The 26,740-nt window shown below is 41.7% G+C and overlaps 1 protein-coding gene across 2 annotated transcripts; it reads left to right on the plus strand.

Annotated features, from left to right (window-relative positions):
* Positions 1-1,119: 1,119 nt before the first annotated feature.
* On the plus strand, positions 1,120-24,774 carry ESS2 (ess-2 splicing factor homolog). Of its 2 annotated transcripts, none has more exons than XM_040348611.1 (10): positions 1,120-1,399; positions 4,989-5,154; positions 12,212-12,298; positions 14,328-14,497; positions 16,932-17,049; positions 18,735-18,868; positions 18,955-19,057; positions 19,170-19,279; positions 21,016-21,131; positions 24,101-24,774. In XM_040348611.1, exons 1-10 carry the CDS (start codon positions 1,253-1,255, stop codon positions 24,384-24,386), a joined length of 1,437 nt encoding a protein of 478 aa, XP_040204545.1. In that variant the 5' UTR covers positions 1,120-1,252; the 3' UTR covers positions 24,387-24,774. The 2 variants fall into 2 exon arrangements, with proteins under 2 accessions (XP_040204545.1, XP_040204538.1); XM_040348604.1 differs by having other exon boundaries at positions 1,123-1,399; positions 14,325-14,497.
* Positions 24,775-26,740: the final 1,966 nt, after the last annotated feature.

The following is a 26,740-nucleotide window of genomic DNA, read 5'->3' on the forward strand; positions in this document are numbered from 1 at the left end:
TGCAGTGAAGGAGTTTTTCAGGCGCGATAGCAGCGCTATTTTTAGCGCTGTACCGCCTGAAAAACTCCTCAATGTGAAAGGGGCCTAAGACATGAGAGACTGTGAGGCGGGCAGGGGGCGGCGACGGGCAGAGAGTCGCTGATTGTTGCCATTACTAGTAAAGAAAAAATATGTCCCTGGATTTAATTTTAAAAATCTGGTCACCTTACTTTAGAACAGTGGTTCTCAACCTTCTAGGGCCGTGACCCCTTGATAAAATTTCCCAAGTTGTGGGGACCCCTATCAGTAAAATTATGTCAGCACCCAAGACAAGACAAGTAATTTACGCCCCGAACCCATGGACATTTAGCGCTCCCTGAGTCCTTGTATTGGCAACTATAATCGCAGGCAGTGTAACTCACTGTCTCTGGCTTCACTGTGTCTCCAGCTCTGTGGTGTCTCATAGCAGTGACACCTATGCCGAAATCAGGAGATGGGGTCTTTTCCAGCCCCTCCCACTTCATCTCATCAGTCAGCTGACCTCTAGTCTTTGCCCCCCAGCCATGCCGTAAACTGAATTGGTGCCTGCGAAGAGGCTGAGTGGGCAGCTGTGGGCTCCAGAGATAGCCCTGCTGGGTGGCTGCAAAAACGCTGGGAGTGATACGGGCTTCAGGAACAGCCCAGGATTCGGTGACCACTGGTAAATCATCATTTGACCCCCGAGGGGGTCCCGACCCCCAGGTTGAGAACCACTGCTTTAGAAGGACTAGCAGGACTTTTCAAAGCACAACACACCTGCAATATCAACAGCTCCAGGATTTAATGGGAAATAGTTTTCATATGCAGCAAAATCACACCAGTGTCAAACATACTAATGAAATGGAAGCTATCCATGTATTAGTGTGCACAGGTTCACACAAGCTGTGTTTATTTGCTTGTTTCCTCATATTTACTCTTGAAAGCACACTATAAACTGATAGGAACAATCACACTGCCGCAAAAAGCAATATATGTATTATTATAATATGCATTATTAATGACACCTGCCTTTCCTGTCCAAAGAACGTGTGATAACAGTGACGCTGTTTTACATAACCAGCCTAGCTCTCACCACACATGCGCAGTATGAACTGTCAGTGTCAGATGCTTTGCGCATGAACAGTGTCCTCCAATCTACTTTCAGTTCCGGTGTGAACGACGTGTTGTGCTTCCGGTGATCACTTTGTCGGGTTCGTTGCTTCCTAGTGGTGTCGTTGGGCTATTGTCATCGAGTATGGCTGCATTGGGCCCTGAGTGCTCCCATTCTGGGGCTCTGGTAACCCAAGACCTGACTTCCAGCGTTGTAGCTGTGCCGACATCGGAGAACACAGAGGAGAAGAAGCCAAAGAAGAAGGTGCTGAGTGAGGAGACGTACATAGAGGTGAGGACCTGGGACAATGCACATTCAGGGATAAGCCTGCTGAATTCAGGGGGAGATAGACTGATCACATTCACTTCCCACTAATATTTTAAGTGGAACAAAATCTGAAACTAAATGTAAACAATTGCGAGCAGGCAGGCTTTTCATTGCAGAAGATCCATGATATATCACTTATGCAATAAGACACACCTGCCTGCTTCCCAATGAATAAATATCCCTGCCCGACACACTACAGCAGTGTCATGATTCCTGTGCCCGCGTTTGTTCTGCCCCCCCAGGCGACAAAATACATATGTAAAGTGGAAAAACAGTGCGCTTATCTGATACAATTAATAAAAAGCTGCTAACTCAAGATGTTTATACAAACAAAAATGACAGAATAAAGGTGGAGTTGCGCTAAATAAATGGTGATAAATATGTCTTAGCAGATCAGAAATAGTGAACAATAAGAAAAAAGTCCAGTGGATGAAAAGAGAAATCTTTTCAAAGTGTAAATGTAAATAATGAAAAATAATATTGAATAAAGTTCAGTGAAAAACCAAATCGATAAAAAATGTAAAGTGAAATCTGGATTTCAGCTCCCAGGTTATGAAGACCCTTACCAGATTAAGCGATCCTATTGGATCAGGACAAGCAAGTAGCCATACACCTGGGCTATATAGGGGATCAAATCCTAAAACGATTCTTCCCGACAATCCACCAGCGGAGCGTCCAGAAAAAATAAAAAACACAAATAGACTACAATAGTGTGATATTGTATGGTGCACAAATATAGGACAACCCCCAGTGCCTGGTAGACGGACAGTGTGACATAGATAACCACCACCAACAGCGAACACACTGGTCCTTACCAGATCCCTGGAATTAAAAGCAAATACAACGTGGGGGGTGTATGCAGCCAATGGAGAAACTTCCTACAGAGCGGTCCTCAGACAAGCAATCGGGCAATCAAGTGGGCGTAGGGAAGAGAACTCACAATAGTGTGATAACGTTTTAAAACATTTAATAGGTAAAAAGTATCACACTTACAGCATCAATAGTAAAAACAGCATAAAAAGGTTCCGGCCGGTATCAGAACGAATATCGCACGAATATCGCACACTTATCTGTCCCAGGGTCCAGCGATGCGGAGGGAACGAAGCCCTGCTTGTCCCCCCCCCCCTCCTCTCCGCTGGCATTGTCACTGTGGGCACCCGGCTGTGGCTTCACAGCTGGGCACGCACTGCAATTGGCGGAGCAATCATCTGGGACCTGTGATGTGTCCCAGATGATTGCAGAGAGGGAGCTGGAAGAGGTGACTTGCTTCCTGTCGCCAAGGCGACCTAGGGAGGAAGTGGGAGCTGGAACCCTCTAAAAAGAGGGTTTCTGCTCCCCCTCCCCCCAAAAAAATACATGCCAAATGTGGCATGTCAAGGGGTCACCTTTCTTTAAAGTGGAAGTTCCATTTTTGGGTAGAACTCCACTTTAAGCTAATGTATTGTTGGTTCACTTACCCTTTCCTTCGATTTCCCTTCTAAATGTTTTTTTTTCTTTGTCTGAAGTTCTTACTTCAGAAAGAGAAAAGGGGGGGGGGCTATGCAAACGCATAGGTGGGACTTTGAGTGAAGCACATGTCTGCGCTTCCATCCCTAGTACGAATGTAGAACAAGGAGGTTGGGACTTTAAATGAGGTTCAAGACAGGGTGGGAGTGCAAAAAGGAAAACATGTTTATTAACATGCAAGTTCTTACTTCCTGTTCCTCCTCGGTAAGCTGTTCTGTCTGACTAACCCCCAGCCAGAACGGCTCGGATGATGGGGGCAAGCTTATGGAGGAGAAACAGGAAGTGAGGAATTCAGACAAAGAAAAAAAAACATTTAGAAGGGAAATTGAAGGAAAAGGTAAGTGAACCAACAATGCACTAGCATAAAGGAACCTATTTAGAAAATAAAAAAAATTAACCTTTACAACCCCTTTAACCACTTCCAGACCTGCGCACGACGATGTACGTCCTATTTTTAAAGATTGATATCTCGGTAACGGCAGCAGCTGCTGTCACAACCGAGGTATCAATCTTTAGTGTGCGCGGTCTGGAATCCGATAATGGCGGTCTCCGTGGCGGATTCACAGCGAGATCGCCGTTATCGGTGGCGGGAGAGGGGCCCCCCCCCTCCCGCCGCTCTCCCGCGCCCTCCGCCGCTTACCGGAGCCGTTGGTAGCGGCGGAGGCGATCGGATGCTGTCGGCTGGTGAGCGGGGACGAGACTGAAGGAAAAATCTCCTTCGCCCGTCCCCATAGCTCGGCTGGGCGGAAGTGACGTCAAAACGTCAGTCCCGCCCAGCCTCTTAAAGAGACAAATTTTTTTTTTGGTCATTTGAAAAAATTACATTTTTTTTTTTTTTTTTGCATTTAAGCCCAAATATGAGATCTGAGGTCTTTTTGACCCCAGATCTCATATTTAAGAGGACCTGTCATGCTTTTTTCTATTACAAGGGATGTTTACATTCCTTGTAATAGGAATAAAAGTGATCAAATTATTATTATTTTTTTTTTCAGTGTAAAAAATAATAAAATAAATAAAAATAAATAAGAAAACCAAAAAAATTTTTTTTTAAAGCGCCCCGTCCCGACGAGCTCGCGCGCAGAAGCGAACGCATACGCGAGTAGCGCCCGCATATGAAAACGGTGTTCAAATCACACAAGTGAGGTATCGCCTCGATCGTTAGAGCGAGAGCAATAATTATAGCCCTAGAGCTACTCTGTAGCTCAAAAAATGCAATCTCTAGAATTTTTTAAACATCGCCTATCGAGATTTTTAAGGGTAAAAGTTTGACGCCATGCCACGAGCGGGCGCAATTTTTAAGCGTGACATGTTGGGCATCATTTTACTCGGCGTAACATTATCTTTCAAAATATATAAAAAAATTGGGCCAAATTTATTGTTGTCTTATTTTTTTATTCAAAAAAGTGAATTTTTTCCAAAAAAAGTGCGCTTGTAAGACCGCTGCGCAAATACGGTGTGACAAAAAGTATTGGAATGACCACTATTTTATTCTCTAGGGTGTTAGAAAAAAAAATATATAATGTTTGGGGGTTTTAAGTAATTTTCTAGCAGAAAAAACTGTTTTAGTCTTGCAAACACCGAATCTGAAAAACACCTAAGGTCTGGAAGTGGTTAAACAGCCATCTCCTTGCCATTGTTGGATGGCTGTGGAGAGAGAGAGAGAGAGGTTGCACCTTGTATGTTCTAGTAGCTAGGCTTACAAAGAATGACGAAACGTGAGATAAAGTACTAGATGCATCCCCCCCCCCCCCCCCCCCCAAATTTGAAGTGAGAGCTTTCCTTTAATGGTTTGGACCTTCCAGAGTGATGGAGGTGTTTATAACCCAGTCAAGGAGAGTTTCACTGGGAACCCACTCAAATGCCTACCCTTTCCTTTCACTGCAACACTTCTTATTGTGCTTTATCCTTTTACTGGGATCTTCTTTCTATAATTATTGTTGGCAGATGGTCGAAGATTTTTGTCAAGCCAGAAAGTTACTAGGCCTCTAGAATGATCCCTTGAGGCAAGGTTTATGTAGTCATTCTTGTTTGTTTCTATCCCCTACAGAATCTGCAGAAAATCATCCAGAGAGATTTCTATCCTGATGTAGAAAAGCTGCGGGCTCAGAAGGAATACTTAGAGGCAGAAGAGTCTGGAGATCTTGAGAAGATGAGGCAGATAGCTATCAAGATTGGGACATCGGTGAGGATGTCTAGAGATACTCCGTTACCTTGTAAGTAAATCTGACAAACTATTGAAGTTATAATTCTTACCAAAACATTTATGAACTCTTTAGCAGTCCCCACACCTGTAATGATCTGATCTTTCTAAGAAGCAATTAAAGTGGTTGTAAACCCTCAGCTATACCCAGTGACGTGACTGGCCTCAGGTGATACAAGGAGATGAAACCAATCCTCCTACATACAGTGCCTTGAAAAAGTATTCATACCCCCTGACATTTTCCACATTTTGTCATGTTGCAAACATAAATGTATTTTATTGGGATTTTATGTAATAGACCATCGCAAAGTAACACATAATTGTGAAGTGGAACGAAAATGATAAATGTTTTTCAAAATTTCAAAGTGTGGTGTACATTTGTATTCAGCCCCCCCGAGTCAATACTTTGTAGAAGCACCTTTCGCTGCAATTACAGCTGCAAGTCTTTTTAGGGATGTCTCTACCAGCTTTGCACATCAAGAGAGTGACATTTTTGTACATTCTTCTTTGCAAAATAGCTCAAGCTCTGTCAGATTGGATGGAGAGCGTCTGAGCAGCAATTTTCAAGTCTTAGATTCTCAATTGGATTTAGGTCTGGACTTTGACTGGGCCATTCTAACACATGAATATGCTTTGATCTAAACCATTCCATTGTAGCTCTGGCTGTATGTTTAGGGAAGGGTTCGACAATTCCCTGGTGCCAGGTCGCAATTGCGACTATAATTAGCGACCTGGCACAAGCTGGGGTAACCTGCATCTCCGTGCACCCCGCCGTGCGATCGCGGAGGGCCACTCCGGCCGGTAATTGAGGCCGCGGCCTACTGCAGGCCTATGATTCCTTTTGTAGTCTGGCGCCATCTTGTGGTCGCCGCTGGTATGACAAGAGACAACCAGCAATACTAATGGGGATTTCTGCCTGTATTAACTGCCCGCCCATCTCCTTCCCAAGGTGGAGAAGAGAAGGAAGTGATTGTGGCCGTCATCTGGCGCCTTTGGCCTAATGGTGAATGTGGGGGGGAGCTGGTTTAAATAGCTTCATATAGCCTTTTTTTTTTATTATTATTATTATTTGTCATCTCTGCTTGGCCTCTTTCACACGGGCTGTCTGATCATGTTCGCCTGTCAGTTTTTCAGGCGGACCTGAACGGACCCTTATGCCCCTTTCACACGGTCAGACCGTTCAGGTCCGTCTGTCAGTTTTACCGGCGGACCTGAACGGGCGCTCAATGCTTCTCTATGGAGAGTCGGATGTCAGCGGTGACGTGTGCTGACATCTGATCCGCTAAAATCAGACGGATGGCGATACGTCGCCATTCGTCCATGGTGGATCGGATCAGGTGAGATCTGATGAAAACGGACATGCTGTCCGATCTCTCCATAGGAGACAGCGGTGCTGGACAAGCCCCTCCCCACTCAGTGAGCAGAGAGGGACCTGTCACTCGCCGGCTCAACGGAGAGATCTGCAAGTGGATCTGTCCCCATGTGTAAGGGGCCTAAGCAGGGATATGGCGGTCTTGTGTCCCTGCAAGGCAGGAAATAAAAACAGTGTATATTATTATCACTGATCACTGATCACTGTATTGGTGTCAGTAGCAGTTAGTTCCGACCCAGTGTCAGATTGTATGCAGCACTATTACAGTCCCGCTCTAAGTTGCTGATCGCCACCATTACTAGTATTAAAAAATAAAATAAAGAAAAACTCCAGTATATATACCATAATCAGCTTTGTCGGTCGTTAAAAAAAAAAAAAAAACCTGGCTCCTAACTTTTTTAGCTGGCTCCTAGATTCCAAGCAAATTTGTCAAGCCCTGGTTTAGGGTCGCTGTCCTTCTGGGGCGGAGGTTCACCTTCCAGTCTCAAGTCTTTTGCAGACTCTAACAGGTTTCTTCTAAGATTGCCCTGTATTTGGCTTAATTTATCTTTCAATCAACTCTGAGTAGCTTCCCTGCTGAAGAAGGGCATCCCCCACAACATGATGCTGCCACCACCATGTTTTATTATAGGACTGGTGTGTTCAGGGTGATGTGCAGTCTTAGTTTTTCGCCATGCATAACATTTTGCTTTTAGACCAAAAAGCGCTTTGTCCCCCACATGGTTTCTCGGAAATGGGTCTTCTTATGGCTTTCTTCCAACATTGGCTTTCTTCTTTCTACTCTTGGATAAAGGCCAGATTTGTGGAGTGCACAACTAATAGTTGTCCTGTGGACAGGTTCTCCCACCTTAGCTGTGGATCTCTGCAGCTCTTCTAGACTTACCATGGGCCTCTTGGCTGCTTCTCTGATGAATGCTCTCCTTGCCTGGCCTGTCAGTTTAGGTGGACGGCCATGTCTTAGTAGGTTTGCAGTTGTGCCATACTCTTTCCGTTTTCGAATAAAGGATTGAACAGTGCTCCATAAAATGTTCAAAGCTTGGGGTATTTTTTTAGAACCTAACCCTGCTTTAAACGTCTCCACAACTTTATCCCTGACCTGTCTGGTTTGTTCCTTTGGCCTTCACAATGCTGTTTGTTCAGTAAGATTTTTTAACAAATCTCTTGTCACGTCTACCCCAACGCAGGTGGTCAGGCACTATAGCTGGCTACTGTGTTCTTCACCTATAGCAGCCCCCTTTCCCATAAGGCAAGCAGGCCTACCGGTACTCAGTTGCCCCCAGGTCTTATACACAATGCAATAGCGCCTGGCCACCACGCCAGGGAAGGTGCGAACTGAGCAAAGCAAACAGGTACTTGCAGTTTGCAGACAGGCAGTTTGGTTCTATGACAGTCCAGGTAAAAGGCAGGCTGAGTTCAGGGAATAGTCCATGGTCATACACACGGAAATCTAATCTAGCAGAGCAGGGAAGACAGGGGGCTTGATCAGGAATTACAAACGTATCACTCTCTATCACAAGCATGTGAGTGAGTGTTTGACTGGCTTATACCAGGTTTGGTTTCCACCCAGAGACAGACCACATCAATCACCTTGCAGGTGGACAAAGAGAGGGAGAATGCCATAGCCAAAAAAAGATGCAGGAATGAGGAGCAAGAGCGCAAGATGCTTCTGACACCTCCTGAGGGCTTCACAGAACAGCTGTATTTATACTAAAATTTAAATTGCACACAGTTGGACTCTATTTACTAATTAGGTGACTTCCGAAGGCACTTGGTTTCCCTAGATTTTAGTTAGGGGTATCAGAATAAAGGGGGCTGAATACAAATGTACGTCACACTTTTCAGATATTTATGTGTAAAAAATAAAATGTTGAAAACCATTTATCGTTTTCTTTCCACTTCACAATTATGTGCCAGTTTGTGTTGGTCTATCACATAAAATCCCAATAAAATACATTTACGTTTTTAGCTGTAACATGACAAAATGTGGAAATGTCAAGGGGTATGAATACTTTTTCAAGGCATTGTACGCAATCGCTAATGTAGAGCCTTCTAAACCACACAGGTCAAATGTTTTTTCTCATCTCCAGCAGGCAGTCTCAGTGGAGACCTGTTGTGACATAAATATAGAGAAAGGCCACCTAAACTCAAACCCTAGCAGTACTCAGTCCCCACTTATGCAGAAAACGCTAAAAAGGACTTTGCCCATGGGACTTTTGTGGGTGGTGCTGAATAAAGGTCAAACAAGATATTAAAAATGTACAAAATGTATTACACAAATATTTAAAATGATTAACGAAAGGCATTAATATAGTTTGATTACATTGACATTATCAATATCCACATATCAAACCTGTGAATAACAACATAATTGGCTTAATTGGCTGAAGTGTGTAATAAACAGTTCACAAAGGCTTAAGACTCTCTACGCATTTCATGGGGCAGCGCCCACTTCTTCAGGAGAGGGCCCAGATATAATTTTTAGTATGAGTATATCTGCATAAAACATGTTGTATAAAAAGAAAAGAGAGAACCTAAATTTAAATAGGAATTTGTGCATTTAAGTTAAGAGATGAAGTTCTAAAGTGTGTATAAGACATATACTCGTGTCAATCTTGACCGATTCAAAGATGAACAAAATAATGTGGATCAATTGGCATGTGTGTCTGTTGTAAGACACTACTGAGCTCCAGTGGACACTGAAAACTCAGTGAGGGAGGGACCCCCCTCTGTACACTGACATAGGGAACTATACAGAGCTGAGGCTGTGAATCACCTGCATTGTGCTGGAGGGATGGGAGAGGCGGCCATCTCCTGGGAGGCTGTTGTGTAGGCTTAGAATCGTATCTATTACTCATGTAGATAGAAGAAAATAGAGATTTCAGAGAGGAATGACACTCTGTGCTCTGTATTGAGGCAAGTACACACTAAAGAGGGATATGCTTTGTTCCTTTTTCATATCTGAGGTTCACAACTACTTTAAATGTTTTGATTAAATCTTACAAATATTGATCTTTTTCAGTAATTGATTCCTTTTGACTTATTTTTTGAGGTGGAATTGAAGATAAAAAAGATGATGTGGGCTGGAAAATGTTTGACAAATTGAATTCTCCTGAAACCTGTAGGGTTTTTAATACATGGTCCTGCGGAATCTTGTGCTCCAGTCTTCTCTGCATCACTGGAATATGGGTGGCACTTCACGTTTTCATGTACCATGCAGGTCCAACCAGGGCTGTGGAGTCGGTAGATAAATGTTCCGACTCCTCAGTTTTATGTACTTCCGACTCCGACTCCCCGATTCCGACTCCTCTGTATTAATATGCGAATGTATTTTATACATTCCTTGAGGGAAAAAAAAGCAACCTACCACAGGACTACTGGCTGGGAAGCCAACAGTCTACTGTATTGCACAGTTTAAGCAAAAGACAAACACAATGAAAACAATCAAGTGGCTGGATAGTAGCAGCAGGCATAAACATCAGGAACAGGATCTTTACCAGTTCAAAAATACAAACCACATTATTTGGTTGTTTTAGAACAAAAACAAAGCTTATCTATAATGAACCAAAAACAAAATCTGTAAAATCTAGAAATGGTTTATATTAATCTTGAAATGTAGTTCTAGGCTTAGCAAATGCAAATCGATTCAATGTAGAGTTCTAAGGAAGAGAATTGCCTCTGCCAGATCCTCTTTCATAGAGGCTCTTAAGTCAGACTTTATTATTTTTAGGGCTGAAAATAATCTTTCGACACTGACTTGGGTGGGTGGCATTGCAGTAACTATTCTGGCCACATCACTAACGATCTCTGGATAAACAAGGATGGCTTCTTCAACAGTAAGTTTTGATGAGCGATCATACTTTTCAACTTCTTTTAGTGCTTTATAAAACACCTGTTGGAATTTTTTTATTTGGACACTTACTGGTTCTCTAACATGCGTTCCCTGTAACAGCAGAACACAACACTATGGAAAGTATAAGTATTGCAGCTCCTAATTGTGCGTTGCGTGCCATATAGTGAAGCACATGAAAAGCATGCTTCTTCACGGTCACTTAACGTGTTCGTTTTGCGGTTACGTGAGGCACTGCATGCATTGCTCTTTATTCTTACAGTAGAGAAGTCATTAATTATAACTTTTTGTGAATTGGGACATTTAAACTTGCTTTTTTTTTTTTTATTCCAATCTAAATTTAGTCGGAGTCGGTGCATTGTTTGCCGACTCCGACTCCAGGTACCCAAAATTTCCCCCGACTCCGACTCCTCGACTCCGATTCCGACTCCACAGCCCTGGGTCCAACAGCGGCTGCTGGTCTTGCATTGCATGGCATTCATATTTTAATGGGAGCATTATTTGTACTTGAACAAACTGCCCATTTTAAAGCAGAAAATCATGATTTTTACAGCGTCTATCTTTGAATTTACTTTTCTCATTAAATGGCAAATATTTTGGCATTGGGCCAAATTTTTCTTTGATTCCTTGTTGTGTGGTTTTGACATCTGTTTGATCTGGTCATCTGAATGGATGTCAATCAGATATTTGAATGTATGTATGAACTACAGTATACAATTAATATCATTGTAGGGGTATTTAGACATGAATTTTTGCATCAAAGCGGTTGTAAAGGTTCGTTTTTTATTTTCTAAGTATGTTCCTTTAAGCTAGTGCATTGTTGGTTCACTAACCTTTTCCTTCCATTTCCCTTCTAAATGTTTTTATTTTCTTTGTCTGAATTTCTCACTTCCTGTTTCTCCTCAGTAAGCTTGCCCCCATCATTCAAGCCGTTCTGGCTGGGGGTTAGTCAGCATGCTCGCCCCCTCCCTTGGGACTACATCCCTGCGGGGAGACGCTCTGGCTGGGGGGGTTAGTCAGCATGCTCGCCCCCTCACTTGAGACTACATCCCTGCGGGGAGACGCTGTGACAGCGTCTCCCCGCAGGGATGTAGTCCCAAGGGAGGGGGCGAGCATGCTGACTAACCCCCCCCAGCCAGAACAGCTCGGATGATGGGGGCAAGCTTACAGGAAGTAAGAAATTCAGACAAAGAAAAAAAACATTTAAAAGGGAAATCAAAGGAAAAGGTAAGTGAACCAACAATGCACGAGCTTAAAGGAACCTATTTAGAAAATAAAAAATAACCTTTACAACCCCTTTAAATGCAGTTTTGTATTATGAAAGATAGGCAAACGGAACGTGCTGATAATAAATGGTCTCTTATTGTTTTCCCATCTCTTTTTATCTTTTATTTAAGGCATAAATCATTTCATTTTTGAGTATTGTATGCCAGAATAATGACATGTATAATGATTGCAATGTACTACATCTCCTACTCCCCCCCCCCCCCCTTTTTTTTTTAATATGGTCTGGACTAAAAAAAACCAAAAAAAAAAAAACGATTAGATATTTTTAGGTTTGGTTAAAAATTAAATCTTGTATATGAATATTTCATAGTGTTCATTCCAGCCAGAAAGTGGTGCTTTGGGCTCATTTCTCATACAAGCAAATGAGTTTGACTCGTAGACTATCAGACAGCTCAGTTTAAGGTTTCAGACACACAAAGCAGAGCCGTCTCTTTGGCTAACCTTTAATTCTAATTTAGTTGTATTGTATTTTTTTAAGTATTAGCAAGTATAACTTTTTCATTAATTTGTACAGTCTAAAAAATGCTTGGTGCAACTTGCTTATGTATTATGTTCGATCTTTAGATGTTACACCTGCCACATTTGAAACACCTGATGGCGGTATTCCTGGTACACCTTCTTTGGCTGCAAAGCACAGAACAGGAGATGAAGGTAAGACCGGCTTAAGCACTATTCTCATGTACTGTATAATTACCAAGGTCCCCATCTCCTGATCCGCTCCATAGAATCTGCATGCCTGTCTCACCGAACTGTTGGAGGTGGGGACATTTGCAAGACTCCATGGTCCACATTTGATGGGCATGAACCACAATTTTCCTCATCCCCCCCTGTCTCTGTCCATCAACCTCTTCTCTTGTACCAGGCTCCATCTTCTCAGATAAAAAGGGTTTATTGCACCTCTTTTAATAGCTGTCAGAAATGTAATAGCCAGGTATTGGAAGTCAGTGGAGCTCTCCACAATAGTAAAGTGGCTTGCTGAACTCGCTCACATACAATGTCTTGAAGAGCTGTTGGAGCAATATCGCAATACATTTTCTACATTCAATTATGGCTAGCTGGTGTATCTAGATCAGTGGTTCTCAACCTGGGGGTCGGGACACCCTCGGGGGTCAAATGATGATTTACCAGGGGTCACCGAATCCTGGGCTGTTCCTGAAGCCCGTATCACTCTCCCAGCGTTTTTGCAGCCACCCAGCAGGACTATCTCTGGAGCCCACAGCTGCCCACTCAGCCTCTTCGCAGGCGCCAATTCAGTTTACGGCATGGCTGGGGGGCAAAGAGTAGAGGTCAGCTGACTGGTGAGAAATGTGAAGTGAGAGGGGCTGGAGGAGACCCCATCTCCTGATTTCGGCATAGGTGTCACTGCTATGAGACACCACAGAGCTGGAGACAGTGAGTTACACTGCCTGCGATTATAGTTGCCAATACAAGGACTCAGGGAGCGCTAAATGTCTGAGTTAGGGGGGCGTAAATTACTTGTCTTGCCTTGGGTGCTGACAACACACGCTACGAAAATAATTTTACTGTTAGGGGTCCCCACAACTTGGGAAATTTTATCGAGGGGTCACGGCCCTAGAAGGTTGAGAACCACTGATCTAGATATTCTTATCGGACTCTCCTCTTTTCCAAACCATTTTCTCCTGACTTAGAAACCCTCACCCTCCCTTTTTTCTTTTTCCATCTGCTTTCTCTTCTGTACATTAATGAGCCCATTTTATTTTTTTTTAGTACTTTTTAACTTCACTTTTGAATCACTAAGTCAAACATGGGTGTTTGCCCATGATAGCAACACTCCTCTCTTAGGGAAGTACCACATCTCTGTTTTTAAGTTTGTCATACTCCGCACTCTAAGACCCAGGTGAAGACCCCTGCAAAACATGCATAATGTGACTTTAGACCTAAAGCTCTAACACACTTACCCTCCACGTGTCCCTGGCAAAAGATCTGTCAGATACACTTTGATTATGTAATGTCAGGTTATTCCCTTCTCCTATTGCCTCACTCCAACATGGAGCAAATTTGCGTCTTTTGTTTTTATTTCTAGAATTGACTTAATGAAGCTTTTCCTGTGTCTGTACTTATTTGTCTTATTTAAAAAAAAAAAAAAAGCATCAGAATCCTAAAAGAAGTGCTAAGCTCCTCCATGTCTCTGTGGGGGGAATAAAATCATTTTGGCTGCAGTTCCACTTTAAATATAATGTATGTTTTGTTAGCTGATAAAATGTAAGATTTTTACCAATTTCAATTTTATTTTATTCCGATTACGGGAAAAGTTACCCAGAACTAATGTTTCAGTAACGGGTGGATACCATTGTTGGTACTGACTGTCCGTAGCTCTTTGGCACTCGGGCAATGAGATTAGAGTTACTGTATGTCTTCTAAACCTTACTGGCTTTATGCTGAAAGAAGGTACATTTATTTGGTATTTCCCATCCATGAAGGTTAAAAAAATAGCTGTTTAGTGGGGAAGATCATGATTATCTTATTTCACTAAAAGCCAAATTAGGTGCAGATATATCTCTGCCACATTTTCATGTATGATCTACGCATTCACTGTGCAGTAACACTTTGTATCCAACCAATAGTTACATTTCAATTTCAAGTTTAGCTTTAAATGTTTGTGTATCGGTGCATATTCAGTTACATATCTATCTAAATACTAATTGCACTTTTGCAGCAGAAGGCGAGAACACAGAAGAGGAAAGTCGGGAGCTTCCCAGCCTTGATAATTTTTTAGCAAAACACACAAGTGAGGACAACGCTTCCTTTGAACAAATAATGGAAGTGGCAAAAGAGAAAGAGAGAGCACGGAATTTCTGGCTATATGAAGCTGAAGAAGAGTACAGACAGGCAAGATAATGTTTATATTTTCCTTTTAATGGCTGATTCATAGGATGTACAATGTGTGCTTGAATACTTGTATACCTAGTACTCTTTTATTATTATTATTCAGGATTTAAATAGCTGCAACAGTTTACGCAGCGCTTTAAAATATAAAAGGGCTAATACAATAAAATACAAGAGGATTAATGCAGAGTTCCGCCGAAAAAAAAATATTAAAAGTCAGCAACTACAAATTCTGCAGCTGCTGACTTTTAATATATGGACACTTACCTGTCCTGGGCACCCAAAGCCAAATTGTCCCACGGCTCTCGGGTGGAGGCGCCGTCATCTTCGGTAAGGGAATCAGGAAGTGAAGCCTTGCAGCTTCACTTCCTGGTTCCCTACTGCGCATTCGCGAGTCGCTCTGCACGATCCCACTGGTCCCTGCTGTCTTCTGGGACCGGTGTGTCTCCCAGAAGACAGCGGTGGGGGCGAAGTAGGCGCTGGACGTGGCGTAGGTTGCCATGGCGACCTGTGCCTGGAAGTGGGAGCAAATGTCTGGATTACACAGGTATCTGTTCCCTCCTCCCCCCTGAAAGGTGCCAATGTGACACCAGAGGGGGGGGGGGGGGGGGGGATTCCGAAAAGCGGAAGTTCAATTTTTGGGTGGAACTCTGCTTTAAAGCGGAGGTTCACCCTAAAACAATTAATTATATACCATCCCATCCAGCATACTTGCGTCAGCTACAGTATGCTGTGTTTTTCTTTTTTTTCCTCGATGTACTTACCGTTTAATCGTTCATTTTCGTTTCATGCTTCCGCGGGGAATAGGCGTTCCTATGAAGAGGCGTAGATGATTGACGTGCGGCTAAGGCACGTCACGCATTCCGAAAATACCCGAACTAGGACTCGGCTATATACGGCGCCTGCGCAGTCAGCTCCTAGTCTGTGCGCAGGCGCCGTATAGCACCGTGAAGAGCCGAGTCCTAGTCCGGCTATTTTCGGAATGCGTGACGTGCCTTAGCCGCACGTCAATCATCTACGCCTCTTCATAGGAACGCCTATTCCCCGCGGGAGGAAGAAAAGAAAATGAACGATTAAACGGTAAGTACAGCGATAAAAAAACAAAAAAAAACAGCATACCGTAGCTGACGCAAGTATGCTGCATGTAATGGTACATAGATGTTTTTTAGGGTGGACCTCCGCTTTAAGTTTTAACAGTTGACTTCACATTAATGACATTTAGATTTTATCCCTAGTTGACTGCATTACCTTCAGCATGGTGCAGCAGTGGTTTTGCATTGTTACTTTACAGATTTGGAATTCAAGGTTTGATTTCCCAGGGAACCATGTATATTGAAATTGTGTGTGTGTGTGTGTGTGTGTGTGTGTGTGTGTGTTTTTTCTCCCAGGTTATTTGCTTTCAAAAAATAATAGTACTAGTGGGATAAAATGCTTTTGCCCACATTGTCCATTATTATGTACTGTTTATGCAGGGACATTATATTGTAAGCTTTCCTGGAGATGAGGATTAAAAAGCGGAACTCCACTCTAAAGTGGAACTTCCGCTCATCAGATCCCCTCTCCTGGTGCCACAATTGGCACCTTTCAGGGGGGAGGGATGTGCAGATACATGTCTAAGACAGGTATTGGCACCCACTTCCGTTCATACAGTCTGCGGGTAGTGCGTCACTTCCTGCCCCCCCCCCCCCCCCCCGTTGTGTTCTGGGAAACGCACGGCTCCCAGAGCACAACGGTGACCAGTGAATGACGCGCAGCGCTGCTCGCACATGTGCAGTAGGGTACCGGGCAGTGAAGCCGCAACGCTTCACTTCCTGATTCCCTCACCCATGATGGCAGTGGAGGCAGAAATCCCTCGTCTTCTGCTGCCGATGTCGCTGGACTCCAGGACAGGTAAGTGTCCTAATATTAAAAGTCAGCAGCTGCTGGCTTTTAATATTTTTTTTTATGGCGGAGCTCCGCTTTGAGTAACATAAGGTAGATGTTATCCTCAGTTGAATCTATATTTAAAAATGTTAAGTTGATATGGATATCTGGAGATATTGGCAGCATCATTTATATGTAAATTCCAACATTACCTGTAAAAGACTTGGTCCAGCCCTTCTACATGCATTAGCCTTCATCTTGGATCATTAATGGGATGTGGCCTGTTTTGGCTTTAGGGAGGCTTGAGAGATGTGAGGGAGAGGAGCAAGGTGCAACTACTTACAAAATAGTTGAGATTTGAATATAAATGTGTTGATCAACTAATCGTATATAGTATCCCTCTGCTTTAATGATATACTTGGTTACCCAAGTTTGTAACAAGGTTACACTAATTACATTCCTGTGCAATGGACTTTCTTGCTCTTTAGTTAATAAACCTTTTTTAATGGTAAGCCTTTCTCTAATGGTAATAAATCATTGTAATGTTCTTTTTCTTTCTTTCCCTTCTCCCCAGCGGTTTCAGAATAACCTGGCTCTCCCTTCTGCTGAATTGCAAGCCATAGAAAATGTAAAAGCGGGACTAGACACCTGGGAGTACAAAACACATAACAGCCTCATGTACTATCCTGCAGGTGTGTATTCTTTGAAGCACTAACATTTTTACCAGTAGCATAGAGCTTTGAAGCCATTAGCCTGTACTGTCTAGGTAGGCTAGTAAGAAATTAAGAACATTTATGATTTTCATACATAACTAAAACTATTTAAGCCCAACTCCTGGCAAAATCCTCCACCCCCCTCCACACTGCATGGGTCAACTGCTCTTTCTTTTTTTTTCCTAGGGGAGAGCACAAAGTTCATGTTCATTTGATTAACTGGGAAACTGTATTCCCCATGGTTCAGCAGTGGACTGTTCTGTGTATGGGGCGTGCTGATGTCAGGAACAGTCCATTTTCAAGACCGCTGGAGCCTGGGGGTGCCACGCTGGTCTTGTGCGGGAAGGATCAGCGGGTCAGGTAAGTATATCTCCATTGTCCTCTCCCCTAAAACGAAATGAGCAGTTAACCCGTGCAGTGCGGACACTGCACAGGAAACAAAACTTTTTTCCCGGAGTTCTGCTTTAAACCAAACTCAAGATGTATATTATTATTTATATTTCACTTTAAATTGACTAGGGAAGAGTTGGACCAACTCTGTGTCCTCATAGTAGTGGATTTCCTTTATTTCTTATCTGAAAATAGGAAATGAGATAAAGTGGGAGATGGAGCCTTTTGTTTCATTCTGGAGAGATTTTCCTAAAGGCTTTCCAGCCATCAGCGAAGCCTGACAGTCATTAAGGCCTTGTTCACACTACAGTTCTTATTGCTAGTTGGTTCTGACCCCTGCCAGGTGCTCTAAAACCATTGGATCTAAAAGTATGTACTGAGCCAAATGGCATTGGTGGGAGGTAGGCATTGACAGAGTCTCCAGTGTTCAAAACGCAGCTGGTACAGTGTATTCTCTTCTCAAGAATGTTGACATTGCCCACCAAGGAACTGATTGCTGCAGGGTTTTCTGGTCTGTGCAGCCAAGTTTCAGTTTCTGGGCCTGCTGTTGCTCATAGAAATTACTATATGCTGTTTTATCACCATTATGTGGTAGTTTTATTTATTTTTTATTTTTTGAGATGTGCAAAGAGAGATCACACAAACACTTGTAGGTAAAATCAAACTGTATATAACATTTAATCAAGAAATAACAGATAAAGAATAAAGATAGACATTGTAATAATATTAGAAATGTAACAAAAATACTTGTAGAATAATCATGCTCATCCAAGGGTCTCTGCCTGTTTTTCAATGGCTTGGCAGATGATCAGGGCGGCCACATGCTTATCGCAGTTTTGTTAGAACTACGTTATTCCAATTTTAGCTGTGGTATATACAGGACTAGCGAGTAGGTAACGACCAAGGTTATCTGTTTGGAAAGTGATATCACCTTTTAAGGCAGTAGGCACACATTTCCTGAAAAGACTTGGTGATCTTTACCGTATGGTTAGTTTATAATAACATTCCTATAGCATTAGGTCAGTTAAGGTAAAACCATTAGTGAGCCACATTCAATGAAAGAATTATTTTTCCATCACATGCACATTTCTGTTGGTAGTTTTTATTAAAAACTATAAGATATTATGAAAGGATGATATTTACAAAACGGACACCTTGGATTTTCTATCGAAACACTAAAGGTATAATGACTATATGTACAGAGTTTGGAGTGACTCTTAATTGTGCTGGAAAAAAAGTAATATCAGTAATCAGCCGTGTAATATCTCTTACAGGTGTGCCAGATAATGATCTCATCTTCAAAAAACCTCGGGAGGTGGTCCATAGAAACACACGTTTCCAGAAGGACCCATTTAGTCAAGCCTTGAGTAAGACACAGCTCCAACAAGCAGCTGCCTTGAATGCACAAGTAAGGCACTTTTTTCTTATTGCTTTTGTCTGCTTTCTTGGATTGTGTTTGACTCTGTAATCACTAATTTTTTTTTCTTTGTACAGTATAAACAAGGGAAGGTAGGCCCTGATGGGAAGGAACTGATACCACAGGAATCCCCAAAAGTCAATGGCTTTGGATTTATGGGCACTCCATCACCTGCTCCTGGTATGTACATAGCAAATTTATGTTGGTCTAACCATAGAAGATTTGTACTTTAGCTAAAACAGAACCTTGGTCCTAAACTTAACAATAATATTTCATTGTTCTATCATTACAGGAGTTGACGAGTCCCCTTTAATGACATGGGGTGAGGTTGAGAGCACTCCTTTTCGTTTAGATGGTTCAGAGACCCCATATTTGGAAAAGGCACCTGGTCCATCATTTAAGGTAAACGCATATCTTCTTTTCAACACAAAGGGGATAGATTTACTAAAACTGGAGCACTCAGAATCTGGTGTAGCTGTACATGGTAGTCAATCAGCGTCTAACTTCAGCTTGTTCGATTAACCACTTCCCACCCATCCTATAGCAGAATGACGGCTGGGAAGTGGTTTAGTTATCCTGACTAGGCATTGTATGACGTCCAGCAGGACAACAGCCGGCGCGTGTACGGGGGGCGTGCATCGCGCCGATCGTTGTTGCGGCGTGTTGGTTTGACACACCGCAACTCCGATATAGGTAAAGAGTCTCTGAAGGAAACTCTTTACCACGTGGTCAGCCGTGTCCAATCATGGCTGATCACGATGTAAACAGAAAGAGCCGTTTATCGGCTTTTCTTCACTCGCGTCTGACAGATGCGAGTAGAGGAGAGCCAATCCCCTGATGAGGGGGTCTGTGCTTATTGTTTATCAGAGCAGCCCCCCCCCCCCCCCCTCAGATGCCTGCCCGGGACCACAAGGGATGGCCACCACACTGGGCCACCAGGAATGCCACCCTAGGCCACCAGGGATATGCCAATCAGTGCCCAGGCAGCTGCCAATATGTGCCAATGAAAAATGCCTATCTGTGAAATCTATCACTGCCAGCCTTTCAGTACTGTATATCGTTGCAACCTATCAGTGCCACCTCATCGGTGCAGCTTATTAGTGCCCATCAGTGAAGGGGAAAACTTACTTATTTACAAAATTTTATAACAAAAACTAAGATTGTCATTATTATGTATATATGACATCTAAATGTGATTACTGGTTTATTGTTTATAGGTTTTTATATCCCTCCTAGGTAGCTATTAAGAGAAACTTAAATTTAAAGGTGTATACACAAAATACATATCTGTTTGCTTTTGCTTATTTTTCTATCGCATAGAGGGATAAGTATAATCTTGTATAGATAAAATTGCCCTAGCCCTCAGGTGCAAGCCACAGCCCAGTAGTAAGTCGCAGCCCCCCCCCCCCCCCCCCCCCAAACACACACAAAAAAAATATAGTTGGCAGGATGCCAAATTGGTATATGTCATAACAGGAAGTATAATTTGGGGAAAAAAAACTGATTCTTGCACATTTACAGCCACATATTAGGGTATCTCCGTGCAAAATATTGCCATTTTGCCAAAAAACACGAAGGGTTTTGCAAACATCGCATCTTAAAGGAACATAACACTTAAAACGCTTATTAAGCCTAATCTGTGTATTAGTGAGCGATTGTAGTGATGCTGACACCCTGTTCTGAGGCATATAATGACAGCGGCTGGTTGGCAAGTGGTTAAACACATCCTGGAGCTTTATGATCTCAGGTACTGAGGAACAAGTAACTGCTTTGCTGCAGGCATTTTGTTCAGAATTCTACGGCAGCAAAGGCAATAAACAATAAAGGAAATTATTAAAATATCCAACAGGCAGACATTTTCTATTACAAATGTAATGGAAAATGGCTTTTATTAGAATTGTGTTTAATATTATTTCACAGACATTTAATGAAGTTTGAGACTTGAGGTAAAAAAATATGACCCATAAGGTGTCACTAGTCTTCTAATCTTTAGGGGTGCCATCAGACACCGCTGACCAAGGCTTTTCTGGGGAGAAGGCAGGCTTATCATGCTTGTCGTCTGACGTGTGTGGGAATTTTTCACATAACTAATAACAGCCTTTCCAATGGTTTGATATTCTTATACTGTGTTGTAATAGATTCTGGAACCTGGCCGCAGGGAGCGTTTGGGTCTGAAAATGGCCAATGAGGCAGCAGCAAAGAACAGATCGAAGAAACAGGAAGCATTAAGAAAAGTGACAGAGAATCTAGCTAGGTAAGTGCAGACCCTATAATTACAGTGCCTTGAAAAAGTATTCTTATCTCTTGAAATTTTCAAAGTTTTGTCACGTTGCAACCAATTTTTTTTTTTTTTTACAAATAAATATGTGAAAAGTGTGGCGTGCATTTGTATACAGCCCCTTTACTCTGATACCCCCCAACTAAAATCTAGTGGTACCAACTACCTTCAGAAGTCAAATATATCGTAAATAGATTCAACCTGTGTGTAATTTAATCTCAGTATAAATAAAGCTGTTCTGTGAAGCCCTCAGAGGTTTGTTAAAGAACCTTAGTGAACAAACCGCATCGTGAAGGCCAAGGAACACATCAGGCGGATAAGGGATGAAGTTGTGGAGTTTAAAGCAGGTTTAGGTTAACTTTTCTGAATGGGAAGCAGATGTAAATAACTTCCTCCCATACAAAAAATCTATATATATATCTATAAAACTCGACGTGTGTATGTATGTATGTATGTATGTTCCAGCATCACGTCCAAACGGCTAAAGATATTAACATGAAACTTGGCACACATGTTACTTATATGTCAGCAACAAACATAGGATAGGTGGTTTAACCCTTACCCACCCCCATTTGCCATGGTCAGGGTTTTTCTTTAAAGTCCCATTCAACTCTATGGGAAATACATGTTCCAGCATCACGTCCAAACGGCTGTACATATTTCGATAACACTTGGTCACATGTTACTTATATGTCCACTTAAACTATAGGATAGTTAATTTATCCCTTAACTACCCCCATTTGTGAGGGTTGGGGTTTTTGTTTAAAGTCCCATGCAAATCAATGGGAAATGTATGTTCCCACATAACTTCTGTACGCCTGGAGATATTTCAATAATACCTGGTACACATATTACTTATATGCCAAATAAAAATATATGACAGTTAAATTAACCCTTACCTACACCCTTATATAAAAGATGGGTATATTTATATTACTATGATTTTCCTCCCCAAAAGGTTAAGATAGGAAGACCGGGCAACGCCGGGTATTCAGCTAGTTGTATATAAACCTGGGGATGGCCAACCAAGTACAATACAATTTGGAATCGTTGGCTACAAGATTCTGAAAAGTGTACATAAACATTATGATTACCCCCAACCCCCCCCCCCCCCCCCTAAACAGGTCCTTCACTGTTTGTAGTAACTACATGCCTTTATTACTATGCAAGTCTCACCACATGAACCCTGATAGATATATCCTTGTACATATTATGACTTATACTGGACTTCCAGTATCTGTGATAGAACTCAATGTTTTGTTTTTGTAACAGATGTATTAACCTGGGAATGCTCTTGTACCAAATGCATATGTAAATTGTTCAATAAAAACCTTTTGTTAATAATAATAAAAAAAAAAAAAAAAGAAGCAGGGTTAGGTTTAAAAAAAAAAAAAAAAATATCCTAAGCTTTGAAAATCTCACGGAGCACTGCTCAATCCATCATCCGAAAGGGGGAAAGAGTATAGCACAATTGCAAACCTACCAAGACATGGCCATCCACCTAAACTGACAGGCTGTGAAAGAAGAGCATTAATCAGAGAAGCAGCCAAGAGGCCCATGGTAACTCTAGAGCACAGGTGTCAAAAACAAGGCTAGCAGGCAGAATCAGGCCCTCCAGGCCATTTAATGAGGCCCTGTCCTCCAGACCCCTGCTTTCAAGCAATGCATCCAGCTTCTTCCCAGCAGCAGCATAAGGAAAGGGGGTGCACTGTGATGTAAGGGAAAGTGGGGGACTCGACTTCTGATGGTGGGGTGGCTCTTGACATCTAATTTAAGGGGAAGGGATGTGCTGGACATCTAATCTTACAGATACAACCAGCCCTTTTGAGGATAATTGTAATGCTGATGCAGACCACGATGAAATTGAGTTTGACACCCCTGCTAGAGGAACTGCAAAGAGCCACACCTGTGGTAGGAGAATCTGTCCACAGGACAATTATTAGTCCTGGTCTCCACAAACCTGGCCTTTATGGAAGAGTGGCAAGAAGAAAGCCATTTTTGAAAGAAGGCCATAAGAAGTTCCATTTGCAGTTTGCAAGAAGCCATGTGGGGGACACAGCAAACATGTGAAAGAAGGTGCTCAGATGAGACCAAATTAGAAGTTTTTGGCATAAAAGCAAAATACCATGTGTGGCGGAAAACTAACACTGCGCATCACACTGAACACACCATCCCCACCGTGAAACATGGTGGTGGCAGCATCATGTTGTGGGGATGCTGTTCTTCAGCAGGTAAAGGGTAGCTGGTCAGAGTTGATGGGAAGATGGATGGAGCAAAAATGCAGAGCAATCCTGGGAAAAAAAAAAAACTGTTAGTCTGCATAAGACTTGAGACTGGGATGGAGGTTCACCTTCCAGCTGGACAACGACCCTAAACATACAGCCAGAGCTACAATGGAATGATTTAGATCAAAGCATATTCATGTGAAAATTGCTGCTCACATACACTCTCCATCCAATCTGACAGAGCTTGTGCCAGTTTTGCAAAGAAAAATGGGCAAAAATGTCATTATCTCTAGATGTGCAAAGCTGGTAGAGACATCCCCAAAAAGACTTGCAGCTGTAATTGCAGTGAAAGGTGGTTCTACAAAGTATTGACTCAGGGGGGCTAAATACAAATGCATGCCACACTTTTCAGATATTTTATTTGTAAAAAAAAAAAAAAATGAAAACCATTTATTTTCCTTACACTTCACAATTTTTGTGCCACTTTTGGTTGGTCTGTCACATACAATCACAATAAAATACATTTACATTTTTGGTTGTAACATAACAAAATGTGGAAAATTTCAATGGGTATGAATACTTTTTCAAGACACTGTACAACATTTTAAGGTACTTTATTTTTTTTTTTTTTTTTTTTTTTTATGTTTGTAAATATGTTTAATATATATTTTTTTTAATGCATTGTCTGACATTAATTGATAAATATGTTTTCTTCCACAGCCTTACACCCAAAGGTCTGAGCCCCTCCATGTCTCCTGCTCTTCAGCGTTTGGTTAATAGGACTTCAAGTAAATACACAGATAAAGCTTTAAGAGCAAGTTACACCCCATCTCCTGCACATACAGGCTTGCATGCCTTGAAGTCACCAGGAGGATCTCGTCTAACGCCCACTGTAACCCCCACTCCTGGGGCTGCTTCACAGACTCCTACTGTTCCTGATTCCACTACTATTACTGATAACCTGCTGCATTTACCCAAACGAAGAAAAGCATCAGATTACTTCTGATTTGAAAAATTGACTTTATAAATTCTAGACTTTTATAGATTGGCCTGATTTCTAAGTGACTTGGACAACAACTCATTGTTATTTCACACACAGTCAAGATTAAGGAATTGCAAAATATGTTTAAATCTCTTTTTGGAGATCATTTATATGAAAATGCTAATTTACTAGCAACTACTATGTGTATTTTCTAATTATTATTATTTAAACGTGGATCTGTGCATTGGGTATTTCACAAAGATGTTAAAGTGACAGTAAACAATATCCTTATTTCCCCAAAAATAATCCATACACATTCACTACCTAATAACCATGTAATCTATTTTTCATGTGTTTTTTTTGCCTCCTTGTAACACCCTCTCTGTGATTCAGAACCCCTCCTTTTCCCTCTTCTACTGTGTATTTGGAATGAACACTGCTCTACTCACACTAAACATCTCATAATTCATCCCAGGAACGGGCTAGAATTGTACATTCAGTTGGACCACGGAGAATGAATGTAACCACCCTCTGAGGCTGGATTCACACCTATGCATTTTTAGTGCTTTTATGCATTTTGCAGATTTGCACTACAGAACATGTTAAATGGACTGTAGTGCAAATTTGCAAAATGCACTAAAAATGCATAGGTGTGAATCCAGCCTAAAAGCAGCTAAAAAAAAATGTTTTTGAGGAGGCTGAGAGCAAAAGGAGGAACTTATTTAAGTTCAAACATTTTTCTTTTTGAACTAGAGTTTAGGATCAAGTTAAGAATTACAATTTTTTTTTTTCTAGTCCATTTTAAATGCTGTCATTTAGTAACTGTTATGCTGATAATTTTTCGGGTTCTAAAAAACGAAGTTTTTCAGGCTCTAGAAAAAACAAAGTTTTTTTTCAACTTGATCATTAAAACGGCCTTGCCTACACACGATCGTGAAAAAAAAATGCTCTAGCAAAGCGTGGTGACGTACAAGACATACAACGGCACTATAAAGGGGAAGTTCCATGCGGATGGCACCACACTTGGGGCTGCTTTAGCGTTAGTAAAAGACGATTTGCGCTTTTCTGTATGTTACAGCGTGATGAATGTGCTTACTCCATTGCGAACGGTAGTTTTACCAGAACGAGCGCTCCCGTCTCATAACTTGCTTCTGAGCATGCATGGATTTTTCACGTCATTAAAGCCCACACACGACCATTTTTTACAACCCGAAAAACGACAACGTTAAAAACATCGTGAAAAAATAGAGCATGTATGTAATTTTTTAAACCTGAAAAATGATCGTGTGTACGTGGCATTAGTGTTTTGTTGTTGCAATACCCAAAAATAATTGTTTTATTTGAGCCTGCACGTCTACTGCTCAAAAGCAATTTTTGGTTTCTCTACATGGAACAAGTAATACTTAAAATTCCAAAAACAATGTAAAGAAATACATCAAAGTATTTCTGATAAAACTGTAACATTTTTAGTATAAAGATCAAATCTTAACTCTTCTTCTCTAATGTTTTTAATTTCTCTCCCGGTGATTTATTAGGTTCTGTAACATTGAACTTTAAAAAGTAATAGACCTGTCTAAGAGCAGGTACAATCAGAAGTCTGCTATTCATTTTATTGCCAGAGAACCCTTTTCTTTGTGTCTCTTTGAAACTAATTTGACCTTGCTATTTTGGAATCGACTTCAGGACTATTCACTGCCGAACTTGGCATATGGGGACATGTCACTGGACAGGGAACGGCGGTTGGCTGGGTTTAATATTGTAACACAATGAAACTAGTTGCAGAAGCACACGGTTGGGTGAGGGGTTCTGAGTAATAAAAGTGTGAGAGATTCTTAGACATTACTTTCATATAGTGTGTGTGTATATATACACACACACACACACACACACACACACACACACACACACACACACACACAGCCTTGAAAAAGTATTCGTACCCCTTGAAAATGTTACAGCCGAAAACGTAAATTGATTTTATGTGATAGACCAAAACAAAGTGGCCCATAATTGGGAAGTGGAAGGAAAAATGATAAAAGGTTTTCCAAATCTTTTACAAATAAATATGTATAAAGTGTGGTGTGCATTTGTATTCAGCCCCTGTACTCTGATACTCCTAACTAAAATCTAGTGGAACATATAGCCTTCAGAAGTCACCTAATTAGTAAATAGAGTCCACCTGTGTGTAATTTAATCTCAGTATAAATACAGCTGTTCTGTGAAGTCCTCAGAGGTTTGTTAAAGAACCTTAGTGAGCAAACAGCATCATGAGGGCCAAGGAACCCACCAGACAGGTCAGGGATAAAGTTGTGAAGAAGTTTAAAGTAGGGTTAGTGTATAAAAAACTATCTCAAGCTTTGAACATCTCACGGAGCTCT

This window comes from Rana temporaria, chromosome 1 (assembly GCF_905171775.1).
Source record: "Rana temporaria chromosome 1, aRanTem1.1, whole genome shotgun sequence".
Taxonomy (NCBI): domain Eukaryota; kingdom Metazoa; phylum Chordata; class Amphibia; order Anura; family Ranidae; genus Rana; species Rana temporaria.

Coding starts and splice junctions, on each gene's coding strand:
- ESS2 (XM_040348604.1), top strand. CDS start 1,253: ATGGCTGCATTGGGCCCTGAGTGCTCCCATTCTGGGGCTCTGGTAACC. Junction 5,155..12,211: donor TAGAGATACTCCGTTACCTT/GTAAGTAAATCT, acceptor TTCGATCTTTAG/ATGTTACACCTGCCACATTT. Junction 19,280..21,015: donor CACCTGGTCCATCATTTAAG/GTAAACGCATAT, acceptor GTGTTGTAATAG/ATTCTGGAACCTGGCCGCAG.